The following is a 23,273-nucleotide window of genomic DNA, read 5'->3' as shown; positions in this document are numbered from 1 at the left end:
AGAAAATAGATTATCCCCTAGAGCCCTGCTGATATTAGAATTTTAGTGCAGTGAGACCCATTTCACACTTCAGATCCCCAGAACCGTAGAATAAATTTGTGTTTTAAGCCTCTAGACTCTGGTTACTTGTTATAGCAGCGATAGGATACTAGTACAGATGCTGTAGGATTTCATTTCATCAAAAGCCTGGTATGTGACATTGTGTTCTCTAATAGTAACTTCTGCAACGATGCTTAAATCTGCTTGTTTCAGGTCATGTTGCTACATGGTTTTAGGATTAATAACAATAATAGCATTGTTCTACACCTTTTACATTACATTAACCCATTTAATCCTCTCAAGCTCCCTATGTGATAGAGATTGTTATTATCTCATTATTGCAAAGGAGAGACCAAAGCAGAGAGGGGTTAAATAGCTCACTCAAAGTTGCCTAGTCAGTAAAACACAGGCTTTGAACACAGCTCTCGGGCTCCAAAGCTACACTGGCTCTTCCTAGAACCAACTTCATGGACTTTGAATGCCATGGCTGTCAGTGAGGGTGACTTCCTCAGTAATTTGCTATTTATGTGGACTCTGTTAACTACTGTGGTATGGAATTTTGGCTCCCATGACCCCCTGGTGTCACACCCATAGAAGAAGTTCTGTTTCATGGCAAAAGGGACTTTGCAGATGTCAGTCAAGTTACTAATGGGTGATCTTAAAATAGGTGGTTTATACTAGATTAACCCAGGTGGACCCATTGTAATCACATTAGCCCTTAGAAGAAGAGCTCTGTGTTACGTATATGATACCATAATAAAGAATAAAAGAAGCGTTTCCACCTGGCTGAGGGCAGAAGAGTAAGTCAGAGAGATGTGGCAGAAAAAGAAATCATGCATGATTAAAGATTCGACATGACATTTGTTAGTTTGTAGATGAAAGGACCTCAGTTATACAGCTTCAAGGAAACACATTTTGCCATCTGCCTAAATTTGTTTGGAAGCAGAATTTCCCCCAGAGCCTGCAGATTAGAGCCCAACCCAGCCAATACCTTTATTTCAGCTTTGGAAGGCCTTGAGCACACTACTCAGGTGAGCCAGGCTGTGCCTAGACTTCTACCCATGGAAATGTCCACCTTTCTAAATACCTCTCCCATTGCTCTCCCACAAGACTCTGAACTGAGCCAGCTGCTGAGATAATTACTATGATGTTGTAAATTCTATTTCCTCTTCTCTCCCTGTCTTGTGCCTTCCATCTCTCCTGTCTGTGGTGCATCCATCTATCCATTCATTCATTCACCTGTTCATCCAACCACACACCCATCCATCCATCCATCCATCCATCCATCCATCCATCCATCTATCCATCCATCCATCTATCCATCCACCCACCCACCCATCCATCCATCCATCCGTCTATCCATCCATCCACCCACCCATCCACTCATTTGTCCATCCATTTATCTATCCATCCACACATAAATGGTTTTTGTTAGGCATTAAGTTAGGTGTGGGATATGCAGAGCAAAATTACTGAGAGATTAGTAAAAAATAGGAAAAAGCTAAGAGAAATCCTTACCAATATGCTTCCATAGAAGCACTACCAAAGCTTCAGAGATACAGCATTTCAGATGGGGAAACCTTGCTTCTCCTCCATCCTTCCTTTACTAAACCCCAGGTTGGAATTCTTCTTCCTATAAACCTCTGTATTCTTTGTTCAGGTGTCTTTATGCGGCTTCTTACTCTGCCTTGTATTGTATTTATCTAACTAGCCAGTGTCCCACGAGACTACAAACTCTCTGAGAGTAGGAGCTGTTTTACAAATTCCCCTCTCCCCTCAGCTTCAACCCTTGTACACAGCAGGTGCTCACTTTCTGTTACTTGATCGCTCAGGAAAAGCTCCTTTACAATAAATCCTATGACACGCTTTGTACTAGCATTGCCAAGTTCCAACACAGGATCCATTTACTTCAGGTAATCTGTGCCCATAATAATAACTCTTTTGCACATTCCTCAAAGTATTCTAAGGTTGTAACCCAAAAGGCTTTTCTAATGAAATGTTATCAGAAGGAAGGGAAGTCATCAATTTTAAATTTTTGAGGAAAAAGCTACCTAATTTTAAGGATATCATAATTTAAACTTGTTCGTGGCCCTTTATCTCTTTGGGGGACGTGATAAAAACTAAGGACTTTTCTCCAGAGCAGGATGCACATAAACACCCACCCCTCTTTAATTTTTATTTAAATTCAGGTGTTCTTTGACCCCCCTAGGATCCATTCTTACACCCCTGACCTGTCCACAGTTGCAGAGTAAGAGCATTTGAATGAGGTGGATGGATTTGTCCTGCCTTCCTGCATTTGAGCTCTTCTTAAGCCCTGACCTAGTCTTCCACCTCACCAAACACTCTTCTCAGGGCAGCATGACTTCAGAAGTCAGTCAGATGTGCAAACTTGTAAGTTCTGTTTCCAGGCAGCCCCAGCGCTATGAGTAATCTTCCTGAAATGTCCAGGTCCTAGAAACCCTCTTCCTCTGAGTGTCTGCATTTGGGAGTCCTGCCTTAGTAAATCTTTCTAGAAAGGCCTTTTCTGGAAAGTAAGCTTTCCAACTGGCCTGCCACCAATGGCGTTTTTTCTGGCTTGCAGGGCTGAAGCAGTCTCTTTCCAAGCCTCAAAGTTGGCCAAAGAAGACTTGGTTTTGGAGAACAGTGTGAGAAAATACAGCTTTTGAAGTTTGGTAAATAAACAAATGTGGCCAGACAGCATGTTTTTGGTAATACCAGTTCTCTTAAAACAGAAGACTACTTAGCAGATGACATGCAGGTTATTATCCCCTGAGACTATTTACTGCCTCTTGTCCAAATAGGTGATTATATTTAGAGTTCACATTGGTGTGCTAAGTCTGCCTTTAACCCCCATCCATCAGTACATTAATTTTTTCATGGGCATTGGGAAGGTGGGAGGCACACTTTTCTCAGTGAAGAGGGCTAAAGTAAACACTGCCCCAAATAAGCCACAGTGAATCCTCCAAGGACCTCTCTAGAAAGCCCTAGCCCTTTGGTCAAAAGCAGGAGAATGTGAGGGAGGCCAGAGTGCCTCAGGTAACGTGCAGACTGTACCTGTTTGTGGGGGAGGGGGCTGTCTGATTGATACCAGCTGTGTGAGTAGCAGGTATTACTATACATCGCCAACTTCTGAATCCAGTGGCTTCCAGATGCAGCTCCCAGGGGTGCCACAACATTGTACTTTATGAATCAATGTGAGTAGGAGAAAAGCTTGACAGTGCTCTTTCATAAACAGGTGGAAAATCCTAGATGAGGGTTAATGACTGAGAGAGAGCTTTCGCCTGAAGCTCAGACTGTGATTGGAAATGTTATACTGGGTACTGCCTGGCAGGCTCATGGCAAGTCGGGTAGAAAATGCAGAGCAGGAGAAGACTGGGCTCCTGGAGAGGCCAGCACAAGGGCAGATGTTAAGATCCAGGGGAAACCCTGTGCGTCATTGGCTGTCACGATGTGTAAATGCACAGCAGGCGCTAATAAATGTTGGGTGAGGATCTGGGCACAATCCCAGGCTGGTTCTTGTGTTTCTAATCAAAAGTTGGTTGTGCTTCTTGACCACTAGGTACTTTATGGCATTTACTCTTCACAGTAAGTCTGAGAGGTGCTTTTGCAAAGGAAGAACTAGAAGGAAAGAGTGGTGATGCCAGGTTGTGAGCATGTGCAGGAATAGGGAGCCTTCACTCCCACCAGGGCACATGGGAAAGTTCCAGCTGGTTCTGACACCTCTAAGCATGCAGACATCACAACAGGATGTTACCTTCTTGGGGCAAAGCCCAAATCTAGTAGAACTCAATGTATTAAAATAGACAAGAAACAACTAGAATGAAGCGGCACAATAGAACTTTCCACAGTGATGGACATGTTTTATATCTGGGTTGTCCAGTATGGTAGGCACAAGCCATATGTGACTACAGAGCACTAGAAATGTGGCCATGGTGGCTGAGGGGCTGAACTTTTTATTTAAGTTTAATTAGTGTAAATGTAAAAAGTCACATGTGGCTGGTAGCTGCCATACTGGACAGCACAGATCTAGACTATTTGATTTGAAAGGAACCCTAGGGGCCACCTGCCCTCATTTCCCCAAATAGGGAAACTTCCTTTGCTTTGCCCCTGACATGTTCAGCTAGCCTCTTGTTACACATTTTCAATAACCAGAAGCTCCTCACCTTATTTGGGATGCAAGTAAGGAGAAAATGTCTTCCTAATCTACCAGTTGCCTCCTCAGGTATATCAGCTGGCGATACAGCCAGGGTTTGGTGTGATAAACCCATTCATTATTCCCTGATGTGATCTCCCAATTTGCTCTCCCTCTGTTTGTCTCATCCCATTGAATTTATAGGTCTCCTGTGGCAGTCCCAACTGCATCTCAATTCTCTGGGTACATAGGGTGGTGCTGCCACCCACAGAATCTAGGTGATCCCACCCTGTTGACAGGCTGCTGAGCATATGATGCTGTGTGAATGCAAGGATGCTTTCGCCCCAGTGATGCTCACTGTCTACCCAGATTTCTTCTTTAGGGCCTGGACAGCCTCACTGCCTCTGGGGCCAGAAGTGTGGCTGTTGGGTTCAGCCCATTGTTGCCTGATGCCTCCCATACCCATATGGATTGTTGTCCCTGCTCTTTCTCATCCTCACACCATTGCTTTTCCCTAGAGATGCTGCCCAGAGAGTTAAATTGCATGGGCTTGGCCCTCAGGCTAGACCACATCCTCCATCTTTGGCAAACTTGAGCATTTTAGAAAAAGAATTCCATATCATCTTGTCAACTAGAGACTCAATCCTGTCCTCCATTGACTTACTCTCACCAGCTGGGTGGTCACCTGGCCCATCTGTTCTGTTCGTTTCCCTACAATGGTCTTTCCCTTTCCCAATTTATCTAGTCACCTCTCCCAGAACTCATTCTGGGTCAAATAGGTGCTAAATAAGTTTTGATTGAATGAAAGACTTGTTGAGAATGGCTGTCCTCATAAACTTTTTAACAGAATTTTTCATTACACTCATGATCTAGATAATGCAAAAGGGACCACGTATTATGTAGTTGGGTGGAATCAGTGCTGGTCAAATCTAAGAAATACAATATGACATTCTATTCATTTATTAATCCAATTGTTCAAAAGCATTAATGAGATAAAATTGGCCTGGCTTAATTCTAGTGAATTCTTTTATGTCCTAGTTATTTACAAATGTTATTACAAATGTTAAGTAAATAACGTTTCATTCTTATACCTAGGGATATTTTATAAAATACTGAATCAAGAGAAAGTGGAGGCTGTGGAAATATTAAAACTATATCCGTTGCTAAGAACTTCATCTGAGCTTAAACAAAGAAGTGAGGACATTAGATAAACACTGGCTAGAACTAAATTCTCTGAGCTACCTATACCTGAGGAAAAATCCAAAATGAGTTGAGAAGCAGGATATGACTGCTTCAAGTTCATAACTGAGTATGGCACCTTTCATCCTGATGGATTTTAAAAACCTGACCATTCTGTATTTTTATTGATTATAGAAATTTAGTTTAAACTCAAATAACATTCCGTAATAGTATTATTGATTGGATATATATAGCCCTTTCTAAGCTGACATACATGCATACTCTGTACCAAGTATTGTATTAATTCAGTCATCCTATATAGGTCATTAACAAGCATTCTAAAAGCCAACCTTTAGGGGAACATATCTTTTCCTTTGGACCAGCAGTAATTTTACAAATAGTAAAATTTGTGAACTTCTTAAATATTTAGTTAAGAATTTGGAATACGTGGAACTCACGCATCAAGCAGAATTCTGGCTCACAGTATGCCTGAGAGATAACCATCTGGTCTACCCAAAGGAAAAAATAATGTAAGGTCACACTGACTTATAGAGAAATTGGGTTTGGGGATTTCTAGTTTATTTCCACATCATTTTAGTTAAACTACATCTTTAAAAGAAAACATCCCAGATTAATCCAACAGAAGATATTAAATGGGCAGACATTCCTTACTGGGATATAACCTTAGAGTTTTTGAACAATTACTATAACTACAATCAGGTTGGCAGTCTCAAGGGACAAATAGTATTGTTTCTCATTGAAGGAAAAAAAAAAGGAAAATAGCTTTGAGTGATGGTTCTTTCATAGCTTGAGAAAGATTTTCCAGTTTTATGAGATATTTTTACTTCAATTTAATATTGCACATCTGACTTGGCAAATGATTCTCACATGTTACTTTGGTACACAGCCACTTTCCAAACTAGACTTAGCTTTATACCTAATCATAGAGGTAGAATCTGTTTTTCAACCATAATCAATCATTTAAAGAACTGTTAGTAAAATAAATTCTCATTGAGAAACAATCCTTCAGGAAAAGATCAAAGGGAATATTTACCAAGCAGAGGCAGCATGGAGTGGGGGAAAGTGAACAGATTTTTGCAAACAGACAAATCAGGGTTGAAATCTCCTTTTTGTCATTCACCAAGAGTATAATCTGGAGCAAATTAACTACTCCCATTTTGCATAAAATGAGGGTGTGAAGAGCTACCCCAGTAAGTTTCAGAAGTAAGGACAATGTATGTTAAGCACAGGCCTCTCGGACTTTCTCAATAAAGGATGATGCTCCTTGTTTTTCTCCCATTTTTGTCCTTCTTTATCACTGGCTTATTATTTCACAGAGGTGCACACAGTGCGTGATGAAGATGAGAAATGTTTGGTGTGGTGTACAGGTGGAGTGCTAGCCTGGGAATTAAAGGGCTTGTCTGCTCCTAGGAAAGTCAGTCCCAGCTTTGGAAAAGGAAGGAGGATGACAAAATTTGTCTGTTCAAGCCAAGGAGTGCTTTTCTAGTGTGAGCCAGTCAGGAACTCTAGGCGACCCGTGATTGGTAGTCATCTTCATGAAGACGGGGCAGCCTGGGAGAACTGCCAAATAAGTTTACCAAGCTTGGGACAGTCACCTAACTTGTTTTGTACATTATCAGGGTTTTCTGATTCATCAAGAGCTGGTTTATCAAGTAGGTATAGAATCCTCTCCTCTTCCCCATCCTGTTCCCTCCCATCCATGTGTCTCCTCCCTCCCTTCGTTAAGCTCTTCCTTAGTGTAGATATACTTAATGGGAAAAGAATGGGTAACAGGTTTCAAACTGTGTTTGGGGAGCCCCCCTTTTAGAGAAACTTGGATGCAAGGAAGGGAATTTGGATTTGAATTCCCCTAGTCTTGCTTCAATGCGAGTATGGCTCTTGGTATCCAGGGGTGCTCAGGTCCCTTATTAAAAATGGTATAATGTTTGCATATAGCCTATGCACAGGAGTTTCCACTGTCGTGCAGTGGGTTAATGATCTGGCTTGTTTCCGTGGCGGCACCAGTTCAATTCCTGGCCTGGCACAGTGGGTTAAAGATGCAGCAATCACTGTAGGTCACAGCTGCAACTCAGATTCGATCCCTGGCCCAGAAGCTTCCATAAGATGCGACTACAGCCATAAAGAAAAAATAAGAAAATAAATAGTCTGCCCACATCCTTGTGTACTTTAAATCATCTCTAGATTATCTGTGATACCTAATACAGTGTAAATGCTCTGTAAATAGTTGCAAATACAATGGGAATGCTATGTAAATAGTTGCTGGCACACAGCAAATTCAAGTTGCCTCTTTGGAATTTTCTTCAATTTATTTATTTTCTACTCGTTTACATTTGTGGAACCCATGGATACAGAGGGGGAACTGCTCTGTGTTTTACATATCCTACTTTATGTGAACGAGGGATTTCATGGTTGAGAAAATGTTAAAGCGCTGGGCCAACTGTCCTTTGAAGTTATTTTCCATGCTTGTGTTCACTGCACAATCAGTTCACAAAGAGGAAAGCCTTAATGAGACACACTTTCTAGAAAGTGCATAGACTAAACCACAACCAAATTAGATCCAATGCCCAGAGTGGAAAAAGTAGGGAGTGGGCTGGTGGCAGAACTTCTTGAGTATTCAGAACCCCAAGATACATGACTGTCTCGTGCTCTGTGACTGAGCATCACTAACAGATGGGGGAAGAGAAAGTGAGGAAGACATCTCACCCTCTCTACAACCAAGGAACCTCGGGAATGCCAGTTCATCTCCAGGCTTCAGCTTCCTCATCTGTTAAGCATGGTGTAGGCAGTTTCCCATTTGAAATCCTATGATAAAATAGCTAAACCCAATTCTCCTTTGTTCAGTAGGGCATGGGGGGTGGGAAGGGGAGATGAAAATTGGAGAGAGTTTAATTAACATCATGCGTCTGATTTATGAGGGTCATTTCAGTGAGGTCAGTGAAGGCGAATATTATGGCCTAGCTGGGTGCAGTCTTCCAGGGGGTTCCATAATCCACTGGGAGATTTGGGGTGCTGATGATAGGTGGTATAGGAGACAGAGAAGGTGGGCCAGGCAGTAAAAGCTCTATCAAGGACAGTTTGGAGCAGAAATGAGGAAGTCATTTCAAATTTCCCATCACAGCTGAATGGATTAAGAAGATATGGAATAGTACTCAGCCATAAAAAAGAATGAAATAATGCCATTTGCAGCAATGTGAATGCAGTTAGAGATTCTCATATTAAGAGAAGTAAGTCAGAAAGAGAAAGACAAATACCATATGATATCACTTATACATAGAATCTAAAATATGGTTCAAATTAACCAATCCACAAAACAGAAATAGACTCACAGACATAGAGAATATACTTGTGGTTGCCAAAGGAGAAGGGGGAGGGAGTGGGATGGGCTGGGAGTTTGGGATTGGTAGATGCAAGTTATTACATTTAGAATGGATAAGCAATAAGATGCTACTGTATAGCACAGGGAACTATATCCAATCTCTTGGGATACAGCATGATGGAAGATAATATGAGAAAAAGAATGTATATATACATATGATGCCTGGGTCATTTTGCTGTACAGCAGAAACTGGTACGACATTCTAAATCAACTTATAATTTTTAAAAATCTGAGATTTAATCCCAAGTAAAACAAATCTAAAAAAATTTTTTTTTAGGAATAGCTATAGGAATTGGTTATCTAGATTTACCAATGGAATCTAATGCATAACAGTTGGCTTTTAGACTTTTTTTTTAAAAAGGCAGTGTGCAAGTTAAAATACATATTTTCGAAGAAGCATGAGAGCTCATGTGAGAGTTTTGATTGATTGTTCAGTTCATGAGATCATCTGGCATGAAATAAAATGTTTCTTTTTCTGGGCAGTGATTGCATAAGTCAAATATGGCAAATCGACCTACATGACAATTGTCAGCCCATGGATCTGATTTTTCATAAACGTCACCACCTGGCCCTCACAGAGAGTTCTTGTTTTTGGTAGATTTGTTTCACCTCCTTTGTGAAAGCCTTGGAGAGAAGGCAGCACGCAGGAAAATCAGCTATTTATAGGCATTTTTGACTAAAAGTGTCTGCTTGGCGTGCTATGGAATACTTCCAAGAGGTGGGAGAACAGGAAACGATCTAAAATCAACGAGAAGGCTGGAGGAGTGTGATGGGGGAAAGGTTTTACATGGGAATCATTTTCAGAAAGCTCAAGTTTCATTTGCAAACAAATGACAGTTACTTTCACTGACACCCCCTGAGTTACCAAAAAGCTAGCTAAACTTGTACTAGTGAGGAGAGGAGGAGGAGGGAAGAAAAGGTGAATTCTCTGAGTCTTGCAAGTGGTTGGGATGCTTTAAAGGACTTTAATGGGGCCTCTCTCAGTATCTATTTACTGCTGGGGGCCACCAGCCGGACAGATGTCTGTAGCACCACCCGGCCTAGCAGGTGGCCTGTGAAGATGCTGGCTTCAGAGAATAGAGAGGAGTGATCAGGGACTGTGGACATGAGAAAAAAGAGTGTCGGACAAAGGCCTATTGTCTCCTGTCAGCCACGGTGGAAAGCCCTGGTAGAAACACTTACCAGAGAACCAAGAAAGAAGGCGAGTGAATAGAGCCCCCTCATAGACAAGCCGCATATCTGACTCTGTGGGAAAGGAAAACTGTCCTTCCGCGACGGACGATAGGTCTTCATCGCAACGTAGACTCAAGGCTTCTTTGCCCCACATGCCAACTAAGCACATAGAGCTTCTGCTGCAGATGAATACTTGCCCTGTAGACTTACCAAGACTGCCTGGAATAAGACCGCAGGATCTTGACAGACTTAGGGTCTGAAAACAAAAGCAGATTTTGTCTAAACACACAGGAAACATGGGGGGTGGGGGCAGAAGAATTGTGCTCCAATTGCAAATACTGAGCCATGAGGAAACCTGACCCACTGAGGCTGAGCTATCAAAAGATTGACCCTTTGTGATCTTTTCCCACAGAGTCAGATATTTGGTTTCATCAAAGTTAGAGCAAACAGAATATAAAAGAAAAAGCAGTACATGAAACACATGAAGAAGCAGTGAAGTGTGTACATGCCTGAGGATTTGTAAATTCTGAACATTTCATATTAAATTGTTTCTTTCCCCAATTTGAAGTTAAATATTTTTCTAAGATCTCAACAAACAAAAGAGTCATCTCATTATGACCATTTTGCAGGTATCAAAAGGGATGCCCAAAGTCATGTGGCAGGTCAGGTGAGAGTAAAGCCAAGCATTTTCATCTCTTAGACTCTACTGCCCCCTTCAGTAAATACAGTGGTGAATTTAGTCTGACAGTTCCTTAGCACTGGGTTAAAGTATGGCTCTTAGAATGATCTAGGTCCCGGAATCACCCTGGATCTACAGAATGCAAATCTTTTGGGCTAATGCCCAAATCCTCATTTTATAGACACTCCCAAGATAATTCTTGTGCAAAGAGTTAAGGAACCTTTGCCCTGAATATTCAATGATAGAGTAAGTAACCATACAGACATAGCAGTCTACATATGCAGATGAATGTGATATTATTATGCTAATTTTTATCCATATGGATGACACTATACAATGCTCCACATAGCATTTTCAACTTCACAGCTAGGTCTTTTTTCCATTTGCCTCATTTTGAATTTCAAAAGCAATGACCAAGAGATCAACCCATAGACCTTGATGTCTCCTATGCACTATTTTTTTTCAGATTTTCTAGAATTACCCTGATTTAATGTATTTGGTTTCATTGCCCTAATATATTCTCTCCTATGTGTCACATGTTAGACACACACACACACACACACACACACACACACACACACACTGCTTTGGAAAGGAAGGTTACAGCTATGTCAACAATTTTTATCCTAGGAAAGTGAGGTGAAAGGAGTTGGCTGCCAGGACAGTGGAAGATGCCAGAAAGAGGTACATCATCTTCAAAATCCAATCCCAGGACTCTGAGTGTAGTGACCAGAGATTACTGCCCAGAAATTACATAGCCACACTTGGAGAAGTTCTGCTCCATTTGTCTTCCTTTGGTACATGATTTCCTCCTAATAAATCCTCATTGGGATGCAGAAAGGCTCATTAGGAATAACAAGAGAAACATACCCATTTCTTATATTTAGAAGTTAAAAAATACTGCTTTGCCCTTGGTAACCACAGAATTACAAGTCTCAGGTAATTAATTACTTAACTCACAACTGTCTTCATCTCTTGCAAACCTTTTAAGCCAAAACCATGCTTCAAATCTAACTTTCAGATCAGTTCTTTGCCTCTCTGTGTCTTTTTTTTTTTTTTTTTCAGGACCACACCTGTGACATATGGAGGTTCCCAGGCTAGGGGTCTAATCAGAGCTACAGTTGCTGGCCTATGCCATAGCCACAGCAAAGCCAGATATGAGCCACATCTGCGACCTACACCACAGCTCACGGCAACACCAGATCCTTAACCCACTGAGTGCGGCCAGGGATCAAACCTGCATTCTCATGGATACTAGTCGGGCTCCTAAACTGCAGAGCCGCAATGGGAACGCCAGCCTCTCTGTGTCTTGACTCCACTGCCTTAAATAGATGGAGTAAGAGAGTAAGAAAGGCTAAGCTAGTTTTTGAAAAAACCTTAAAAATTATCATAGATGTGAAAAGACATAATGGGAAAAAGAACAAGGCGGTAGTTGGGCAGTGAGTGTGCTAGTCTCCACTGCTACTGATGAGATGACTGATCTGTGTCCACTGAGGCATCTGCTTAGGGCTTATTTCCCCCACTTTTAGAAAGAGTGGGTTGGACTAAATCATCTCAAAGGATTCTTCCATAAGGGGATTATTAGGTGACAAACAGGTAGATAGAAAGATGCTACGTGCACCTGGAGCTTGTGAATGAGAAGGTGGACAGATGGCCTTCCAATGAGGAATGAAAGCTGCACAGTTCTTTAATCGTACACCTTAAAGTCTTAGAGACCTGGACAGTGAAATCAGGGAGGTGTTAGACAATCATGCAAGTATACAATTAATAGTGGTTTAAAAAAATGAGAGGAGCAGAAGTCATTTCGTGTCACTGTTGTTGGATGTCCCTTTGTGTGCAAGGACACCAGGGAAGAAGGACCCCCTAACGAGTTTATTCTGATGGTCTGAGGTTTAATAGAATCGCTGTAGGAACAGGGTAAGGAGTTTTCTAGTGGGATCCATGAAAAGCCCATGTCCCCGCTTCATAGTCTTTCTTCTTTCATGGACTTTGTGAAATAGAACCTTTGAAGTAGATCCGATGTCAGGAATCAGACCAAAGAAAGCACATGGATAAATGCATAGTTTAGAAGGATGGGCTCAAGAATGCCGTGCAGATGTCGCATGGATAGATGGATCCACACACATGTACACAACATACAGTAACCCTAGACGCCACACAGCTCTGCTTCCTAGAAGGTTCTGTGATAACACAAGCCTGAATGTGGTGGGAAGTTTCTAACTTCTGTGAGAACAATAAGTAGAAGCTCCAAATGATACACAAGAAAGGCAATGTACATGAAAGAAAAGATCTACCCATCTAGAAAACCCATGTTGTGAAGGTAATTAGAGTCTCTGTTTTAGAAATGGAAACAAGGCAGGTGTATGGCTAAACTTTAACAAATGGAAAAAAAATTGTTTATTTCTTCTTGTTAGGGCCGAACCTGTGGCACTTGGAAGTTCCCAGGCTAGGGGTGGAATCAGAGCTACAGCTGCTGGTCTACGCCACAGCCACAGCAACTCGGAATCCGAGCTGAGTCTGCGACCTACACCACAGCTCATGGCAACGCTGGATCCTTAACCCACTGAGTGAGGCCAGGGATGGAACCTGCATATCCTCATGGATACTAGTTGGGTTGCTAACCCACTGAGCCACAACAGGAACTCTGGGAAAAAAATTTTAAAAGATAGTCATATATAGTCTTAAACTTAAAAGATCAGAGAATCAAAAAAGGACTTTCCTTGTTCATAAGAGTGTTACCCAAGAAATAAAAGTGTTAAAAAAAAATAGCAGAAGTTGATCAAGGTAAAAGGAGTGAGATGATGGTGTCTCCTTACACTGTTTCCTCTTTACTTTGCTAATTGTTCAACAGTAATTAGCTCTTTATTTTTACCCGTAGCTACAAACAGGACTGAGCTGAAAGAGAATAAAATTGAAAAAAAAAAAGGCACCCCCTTACTGTGGATTCAGTCTGAGGATTTATTAAAGCACTGAAACTAACATACATTTACAAACATAGAGTAAGAAGAATTTTCCCTATGTCCTAATGCATTCTCAACAGCAGTTACATGGGACACAGCCTGCTGGTGGCGATGAAGCAAGATGGTTTTGAGAAGCAGATAAATGAACTCTTGATGTGAAGCTTTACATGCATGTTATTTCTATCCAATAGGAAAAGTCACAGGTTCAAAATTTCAAATCTGTACCATAAATTATAGTAGGGTCAAATAACTCCTTGGGGATCTCATTAATATTAACTTGATTTGACCAGAAAAGGCCGTTTTATTTTTCTCTACCAAGCTATCCTGGCAAATGGCAGGAAAAAAAAATTTGATTCTTAAGAGGTGCTGTAGTTTGAACCATATGATGTTTTTGATTTCAGCTGTTTAGAACTAGAGAGATGGAATTTCTCCATGGGTCAACTCCACATCAAAAGCACAATAATCTGCCAAGAGAGGTTGTTGCCTTTGAACCTCAAACCAAAATGGTGAAATATCTAATCTAATCACCAAGTCAAAGCCAGCTGGCAACATTGCATACATGTTTTAGTGGCCCCTATAAAACCTTAAACAAACCCCCAGTGAGGTCTCCCATTCAAAATCACTGTTTGTGTTTGGTTGTGTAAAGCCATGATCTCTGCAGATGGTAGATGTTCACCCTGGGCTCCTATATTTAATTTGCAACCGAGCAAACTGCTGTAAAGAGAATGGACAAAGAGGAAATAAGGGACCCAAAGCTAGTTTTTCTCTTTCATTCTGCTAATCAATGCTATATCTTCCATTAGTAGACTGGACTCTGTGGGATCTGAAAGCTGTGGTATGAAACCTTTGATTGTGACTAGCCAAGCACTTTCTGATGTTGCTAAAAAATGTGTTTAGCACAATAACTTCGCAGACCAAGAATAACAAAGTTTATCAACATTCAGGAAGGATTTCCTATTTCCTTTCGCTCTTTCTTTTTCTACCACTGAATTTTGGGACCCCTGCTTTCTCACTTTCTCACAGTGTTTTTCCAGTTGTCTCCCCCCCCACCCCCCAGCCCATCAATACTGGAATATGAACAACAGTGAGGATTGCAGAGAATCCAAGAGAGAATTAACCAGAATCACCAATTGCACATTCAAAGTTAGGATCAGGCAGAAGTAACCTCATTTTTGTATCAACGAAGAGGGGCATCCAGGAAAAATAGGCAGAAGATCAAGGGAAAATTGGCAGATGATTATACAAGCCAAAGAGCAAACGCATTCAAGAATCCTGACACTTCTTGCTGGATTATTAAGGCAATTTAAATTGAAAATAAAACCATCGATGTGGTTGATTTTTTTTTTTAAGCAGTAAAGAAACAACACAGTAACCAAAGTCACCAGCAGAATTGCTCAGCACTGTCACACATTTCACATAAAGTACTTTTAAAAAACTGACTTAACATAATCTGAATTGTTCTAAAACAAGAGGAAAGAAAACCTCAGCTGGGGAATGGAAAACGCCTACCGGGCAAAGACTGACATAAGCTTGAACAAAATTTTGAAAAAGAGTTGTACCTTCTCTGGAAAAACAATCCTGGGTCCGTGCTTGTTATGAATGATTCTTTAGTGATCTTTGGTGGAGTCTTATTTAACCAACAGGGGGAAAAAAATCCCACGAGGAAATCCACACCCCCCCCCCCCAACCATCCAGAAATTATCATTTTGCAAAGGAACAGTCAGCATTCAGGATTCTTGTCATGAAAAACGACGGATCACATTTCAGCCACCAGACACCCAACATCCTCTCATGGCACCTAGCAAGCACCTTAGATCATCCGGCAATTAAAGGTTTTATGAAGCCCCTTGGAGCACAGATGTGTAGGTTTCTGATGTCCTACCTGTTCTCTTATCATCTATACAGGAAGGAGTTTTTAGCCCTTTCAGTTGTACCAGCCATTATTTAGAGAAGAAATAAAATAGCAAAAACTGCCCCCACCAACCCACCTAAACAACAACACACTATCACCAAATACAAAGTAATAAAAGAGTTGTACCCAAACCTGGTCAGTTCTTCCATTTCTTGAAACTTGCACACACACTGAAGAAACCCACTCAGCCTTAAAAAGGTCGATCATTTTGCTCTTCTAAAATTTCATCTCTGAGAGGGCTTGCTTTTCTCGTCTGTCGTGAGTGCTCTCTCTCTCTCTCCCTCTCCCTCTCTCTGTGTCTCTCTCTCTCTCTACTTCTACCGGAGAGAGCGTTTTGTTTCCTTTTTCCTGTTTCTGCTGCTGGATGAATGCAAAATACACTATTTAAAGGGATTTTTTTTTTGGGGGGGGGGCCTAACAGTTGGAAATCTAAAATCTTGCTCTTCTGAATGGCTTTATATGCCAATCACTCTACACACAACATTTACAGAAAGAGGCATATACAGAACCAAGAATACTGCTTTCTTAAAGCAAAAATAAAACAACAATAACTCCCTTTACTCCTTTGACCTCCTTCCTATTTTGTTTAACGATTAGCACTTACCCTGAGATGTGCCATAAATGCTCTATTCCAAATGTACACAAGCCAACCACATCTCAACTGAGAATTAAACAGTTTTAATGTCTTCAAATCCATGTCCCGGCTCCAAACCCTGATACAGACAGTCACTGGCAGCCGTACAATAGTTCTAAACAGCAGACATCTGATTCTTGACATTTAAAAATAACAATATTGGGGGAAAAAGGGAGCCTTTTTAAAATTAACTACAAACAGCTTGTGAGTGAGCACACATCACCAATTGACTGTATTAACTGGAACTTGCAATGATTTCAAGCTACAGTATTTTATTTCTAAATCAATGTCAGACAGAGACTGAATACTTAACAGACCTCACATTTTCTATATAATTGTGTCAGTGGCCTGAGTTAAATGATTTCTAAGTGATAATTCTACAAAGAGAGACTTAGAACTTTGTTAGTATTTAGAATTCCATTACTGGTGAATATTAACCCATGTTCAGTCTTGGATCCAATTAGGGACATTTCAGTCATTCCATTGCTCATCTGAGATGGATCGCATTTCATGGACACACATTCTTAACTGCATGTGCACAGATGAGGTCTAATGAATGCATACATTTGCTGTGGATTAAAGCAAATAATAAAATACATTTATTTCTATTTCTTTCTTTCTTTTTTTTTTTTTTGGGCAAGGCTGAGGCATGTGGAAGCTCCTCTGGCCAGGGATTGAACCTGTGCCACAGCAGTGACCCAAGCTGCTGCAGTGACAACCCTGGATCCTTAACCTGATGCACCACAAGGGAACTCCCATTTATTTCTATTTCTGAAGCACATTATGGACTCAGACAGATCTGTGGTCAAATCTTAGCACTCCTGGCATCTAATATACAGCACAAATGAAACTTTCTACAGAAAAGAAAATTATGGACTTGGAGAATAGACTTGTGGTTGCCTGGGGGGAGGGGGAGGGGGGAGGGGGAGGGAGTAGGGTGGATTGGGAACTTGTGGTTAACGGAGTGCAAACAATTGCTTTTGGAATGGACTAACAATGAGATCCTGCTGTGTAGCACTGGGAACTATGTCTAGATACTTACAACGCAGCACGACAATGGGAGAAAAAACTTTGTATACACGTGTGTGTAACTGGGTCCCCATGCTGTACAGTGGGGAAAAAAAAGTGTGTTGGGGGAAATAACAATAAAAAATAAATTAAAAAAAAAGCTTAGCACTCCCACTTACTATCCTTGAGTTCCTGGACAAATAATTTAATCTTTTGTGACTCAGTTTGGCATCAATAAAATTGGAATAAATAATAATGCTGACTTTACAAAGTTGTTTTGTGTACTAAATGAGATACTGTATGGTTTATGGCACACAATAAGTATATGATATAGGATGCTTCCTCCCTCGATTGGCCATGTAAGTGGAGAAATCTAGGCTTTTGAGGCAGGCAGCTCAGTTTTCACCTTCCATGTTGCCATGTACTAGCTCTATATCCTTGGGCAAGTGAATTAACCTAATTTACTACATCTCAGTTTCTTCAACTGTAAAATACTTCGTGGGGTTTTAGAGAGCAAATTAGATAAGATTGGAATAGCATCTACTTTAAGTATTTATTAAATGGGAGCTCCAGGCCTTACAACTCCAGCAAATGGCTCTAATTAGTGTTCTGCACATGCAACTGAGGAGTTTAAAGATGTGGATTGAGATCACAGGGCTTCTCAACCGAGTGCCTTACTTTACAGCAGAGGAAGAAGACCCAGAGAGCTGAAATGATGGTACTGAGCCTTATCACTAGTAGTGAGTGATCACCAACTAGTTAGTGGCTCATAGGAACTCAAATACAGACCCTCTTACTTAAAGTTCATTGCTTTGTCCACTAAACCTTGTGACATTGAAGTCAAACACATGTGTACAACCAGTGTCAATATGAGTTGGTAATTAAAGTACTACAACGGAAAATAATTTAAAATTCTGTGTTCCCAACATAGGAATGAACTTAATGAAATTTCATCAAATAAATGAAATGATTTGATGGGAGCTGACAGGGGTTGTCTAAGCTATCTTCCTTAGACGAGCTGCTGTAGGACACAGAATCTCCCTTCTCTATACAGCTAGAGAGCTGGAGAGGACTAGTTCTCTGGAGTTTCCCATCTCCTCTCTCCCCTTTGGAATGTCCAGCTCCTGACTCTTCATTTCAACACACTGGTTGGGAAGAACACACTCTTCTGCATTTTGTTTATTTACTAAACATGCTACGTCCCCACAGTGATATATCAAAAAAAAAATTTTTTTTTTTGTTTGAAAGTCTTGCACAGAGTAGGAGCTCAATAAATGTCAATATTTGTTAAGAAGGTGTGACTTTGAGCTTGGTTTATATTGCAGGTGTCAAACTCGCTTGTTTTAGGGTTAATTATTGTTCAATGAAGAATAGAAAATATTACAGTTTTTCTAATCTTTCAATTCTAAAATTAAGACAAAGGTGCTTTGGGTGTCGAGTCAGATTAGCTATTATTCTGGGGAGGAAGGGAAATGGTATTTAGGAGGGTACCTGTGTGATCCACTGTAATTAATGTTTTATTTCTGTAGTTGGGTGATGTATAAATGTGTGTTTATCTTTTCCTTGATATCTTTCTATGAGGCTCATATATTCATTAAAAATAACTGGCTTAAAAGAAGGCAACCAATTTGAAAATAGAATTTCCAAATCTTTATGAGATCCAATGACGCTGCTATACTAAATCCCATACTTAAATCTTCAAGCTTCATTTCAATTTTCCCAAAGAACTTTAATAATAATAATGTGTTTCCCTTAAAGATTTTTTTCCCCTCCTGGTTCACCATTTCATGCCCTTCATTCCAGGGTTGCGCTAGAGTGTACTGGAAAGAGCTATTTGGCATCATATAGATCTGAGTCTAAATCTCAATTTACTGGCCACATGACATTAAATCACTTGATATTTTTAAGCCTCAGTTTCCTCTCTTGTAAAAAGTGTTATTATCTCTAGCTCTCAGGATTATTATGAACATTCACAGAAATAACAAATGTGAAAATATTTGCTACAGTATCTGGTACACAGTAGATGTTCAATTAATATAATTTTCCTCCTTTCTTTCCTTATCCTTTCACTTTCTTCCACTACTTGAGCTTTTACTTCAGAAATGTATAAAAAGGAAAGGAAAATGAATTTAAGGTAGGAAGAAAGTAGACAATTATGCAAGTATTATGAAAGCATTTCATTACTAACAAAGGCTGGTCCTGGATATACATATAGTATACTTCTTTAATCTATTATTTCTTATCTAATCTCATTATGATTTATCAAAGTTCAATTTTTAAAACATTGAATTTATTTTGTTTTTGCCCTTGTCACACAATGTTTGTAGACAAAATATACCTCTTCTAGGTTTTCTATCTCCTTACACATCCTTTCTTCAGGACAGATATCTTATTAAAATACATTATTCCCAGGAGTTAATGAGACTTATGTGCTTAAAGAATTTGGAAAGCTTTCATTTGTAACTCGTATAATGGTCATTTCTGTAAGTTCAGATACTTGAGTTCCAGTCCGACCTCTGCCAGTACTAACAGCATAACTCACAGGACTTTACCTTTCTTTGAGTCTGTTTTTTTTTTTTTATATATGCTAAAGGAGGAGGTTGGATTGGACAAGCCCTTTAACTGCAAAACCCTGTTAGTGGTTCTTGATGACCTAATACATGTAAGAACCTTATAGTAAATTAAGCGATGCCACCTCCAGTGGGAAATACTGTGTTGTTTGTGAAAACTATCTACACATTGGTGGCCTCTTCAGAACTCTCCGGATGGGCTCTGGCATTGTCCTTGCCCAGTGACTGCCAGCCCAGAATATTCTCAGGGCTGAGGGGAGGCATTCTCAAGGGAGACAGGTTTGGAGGAAAAAAAAAAAAAGAGCAACAGGATGAACATCTTGGTGGAAGACTTTTTTTCCTTGCATTTATTTCTATGAGTAGGAAATGATTATGCCATGGTTTCATAAAAAGATGGCGATGGCAGGGGAGGGCAGAGAAGAAAGACACTTTGAAAAGGAAAAATATGGGGGTCCCTATTAAAGAAGGTCTTGGGTAAAATCACAATACTAGAGGGAGGAGGTAGGGAAGAAAAGACTCTTTCTCTGATATTTTTATCCAGGTGAAATCTGGTTTAATTGGATTGGAGGGCAGCAGGAAAAATAGGAGACTGTGGAAGGGGAGGATCGGCCTGCCCTGGGTCTGTACGTGTGTGGGATTTACATGCTGACACTAATTGTATTTTATTGTGCAGATGCTTCCCCTTATTTTTCTCCTCTTCTCAGTTGTCCTGGGTCTCTGCAGCTGTGCTTGTCAGATCCCCAAATGGGCTCCATCTCCACCTCCTCAGGACACAGGGCATGGCCTGACTCCCTGTGCTCTGGTGGGGGGTGGGGGGTGGGGTGGGGGGGGGAAGGTGAGGGGGTGGGGCTTTGGTGGGAATATGGTTAGTGTTGGTGGTAGTGAAGATGTAGATCAATTGTCCCAAACTAACAGCTTCAGGCAGAATTTTAAATAATAACAATTAAAAACCTGAATAGATCTAATTAAACTCTTTCCAAAATTCCAAAGATCATTGTTGACTTTTATAAAAAGGTGGATTTATTTTAAAATTCTGTGTAAACTCCCCTTTTCTCTCCTCTCTATCCCATGATCCCTCAGACAAAAGAGGAACACAAAACATTAATAACTCCTTGCCTTTATGTAGGCGTGATTTTCTAAGCACTTTTATATCTAGTATCTTAAGATAACTATATGAGGTTGCTAGCAAGCTTGTTTCCTGATAGGAGCCCTCAGCCCCCGAAATGCTAAATAATTTGCTCAGGTTCAAACACAGTAGACATACACAGACATAGCAGAGCCGCGACTAGGACCCAGAAGAAGACACCACACAATCAGCAGGTATAACTTCTAAGCATCCATCCCTCAGACATAAATGGTACCTGAAGGTACTGGCAGGAACGTTCTTGTTGACAGGACTCTGACTTCACCATGGCCTGGTCCATGTTAACTGAGGCTTTCTGGTAAACTTCCCGGGCTCGGCTCACTGTCAGCGTGGAGGACCAGGCGCTCTTCTTCAGCAATGGTGCATCCAGGGTGACAGGCATGTTGGCGCAAGTGGAGCACTTGACGTCATTGTTACTCCGAGAGGCCTTCACCGCCTGCTCGCTGATGGTGTTGTAGGCCTCCACGAAGTACTGCGAGGCCGAGCGGTCGGGACACCTGCCCATGGTCATCACGCCGGAGGGGGCGTGGTAGATGCACATGTCACCGTCGAGATTGTCGTCAGAGCTCCACCAGCCTGGGGAAGCGTTGGCACGGGGCTTGGGCTCTGCGCGCCGCTCCTTACTCTTGCTGCGCTTGCCGTACCTCACCGTCTGTGTCTCTTCGGGGCTGGCCTTGCCCCCATTGACACTGCCCTTGGACGGCCCCTCCAGGGAGTGCGATTTGGTGAAGAGCTTCTGGACCGAGTGGACCAGGTGGCGGATGCGGCCAGGGCTGTCGCTGCGGTGCTCCACGGCCGTTCGCTTGTACTGCAACGTGTGGTAGCCATCCCGGTTGAGCGGCAGCTGCCTCTCAAACTGGTCCAGGAGGTTGGGGGGGATGCGGTTGGCCTTGGTGGCCAGGTTGCGAGGCACCAGGGCACACTCGTCCTTCAGCTCCTGCTGCGAGGTATAGTGCCGGCGCGGGAAGGTGCTGCTGGCTAGCGGGTCACTGAAGGGGCCCACACACTCGGCCTGGAAGGAGGTGCGCTGAGTGTAGTAGGGGTGGTCAGCTGGGTGATGCTCCACTGGGCTCAGCAGGTATGGCTTGCGGTCTGCGTGATGCGACAGTGAGTCACAGGTGGAATCGCAGGTGACTCCGTGGTGATGGCTGCGGCTGCCTGATAACCCTTTCATCGCTGACAGGGCTCAACCGCGGGGGTCATGAACACCCCGTGGTTAGGTTCCAGACCTGTCTCCCACAAGGTCCTGGGGGAGTGAAGGAGAGGGAGACAATGGTTAAGGTTTCCCGTGGTAAACAGATCCTGCTCTCTTTCACATGTGCTGTTTCCCACTAAGTTAATTTTCTGGCAGAAGAATTCATGACTCTCTAAAATCTCCTTGACTGCATTGTTGGAAAAGCCCTATTACTTCTGTAGGGTGGAAAAGCTCACTCCAATCACATAGGGGAGAGAGTAGGGATGAAAGCTATTAAGCAGGGAAAAGAAACTTAAAAAATGCTAACCTGTTTTAAAATGATTTTTAAAAAAACGCCGCCTCCCTCCAGAATTCCAATAACTGGCTGTATCATTCCTTTGCTGCTCTGGTTTTATTCTTAACTATATGTTAATGATCAAGCTAGGCGATCAGAAGGGCTCAGTTTCTCTGGGAGGCTTCTGCTGATCCTTCTTGCAGAGAGAATTAGTTGCCCTCTGTGTTTGCATGACTTCTACTGCACACTCTCCAGCACCTCTGGAATGCTTTGTCTCCTGCCTCCCCCGCTAGCTCAAACTTCCTGCAGGCCAGTTTACCCCTTAGTCACCTTTGAATCTCCCTACTGAACATCAGGTAGGCCATATAGACACATAGTAAGCACTCCATAAATATGACCGGAAAACACAAACAAAAGAGGCTACTGGCACCTTATAACTTTAGGCTATATCACTGTATCTTCTTCAACATATTTCCCATTAGAATTCGGTGGTAACAATGACAGCAAACAATCCTCCCATTGTAATTAGAGTTGGAAAAACTAATGGCATTGGCAAGCACATTAGAGCTGCAGAGAAAATCTGCCCATGTATTTCTGTCATCAGAGAATCAAGAGCTTCCTCTCCACAAACTTAGAGCAGATGAAGAACAAATAAGCTTGAATTGACTCGCTTAAATATCAGGGCATCTCCTTTTCCTGGTTTTAAATTTTCTGGTAAATATTTACAAGTGATGGCAAGATGGCCAAAGACAAGGCTCTTGAAAACGTTCCTGAGGACATGAAGTGCTCGGACCAAAGGGTCAGTTTTGTTTTGGAGAAAAGTGACTCCTGCAGATCCAACTGTGGGAAATCGGGTCATCCCAAGCCTTCCCCACACTTTAGTTCCAGAGGCTGCTGTTCTACTGGGCAGAGTACTTTCTTTGGACTCTAACAGAGTATGTTCTTAGACAGCTGAATGGATTCCTCCTAACAACCCA

General features: G+C 41.6%; 1 protein-coding gene across 4 annotated transcripts in view; it reads right to left on the bottom strand.

Annotated features, from left to right (window-relative positions):
• DLGAP1 (DLG associated protein 1) overlaps positions 1–22,091 on the bottom strand; it is a 328,364-nt gene extending 306,273 nt beyond the window's left edge. For 2 of the 4 annotated variants that reach the window (XM_047793791.1, XM_047793792.1), the window contains exon 1: positions 16,076–16,208. In XM_047793791.1, the coding sequence (XP_047649747.1) occupies positions 16,076–16,168 (93 nt within the window). In that variant the 5' untranslated portion in view covers positions 16,169–16,208. Of the gene's footprint in view, positions 1–15,603; positions 15,793–16,075; positions 16,209–21,044 lie in introns of those variants that run through there. The other 2 variants (XM_047793788.1, XM_047793789.1) reach the window with 2 other exon arrangements.
• Between the last annotated feature and the right edge of the window lie 1,182 nt (positions 22,092–23,273).

This window comes from Phacochoerus africanus, chromosome 8, assembly GCF_016906955.1.
Source record: "Phacochoerus africanus isolate WHEZ1 chromosome 8, ROS_Pafr_v1, whole genome shotgun sequence".
NCBI classification, from domain to species: domain Eukaryota; kingdom Metazoa; phylum Chordata; class Mammalia; order Artiodactyla; family Suidae; genus Phacochoerus; species Phacochoerus africanus.
This window is presented reverse-complemented; position numbering and strand designations above follow the sequence as displayed.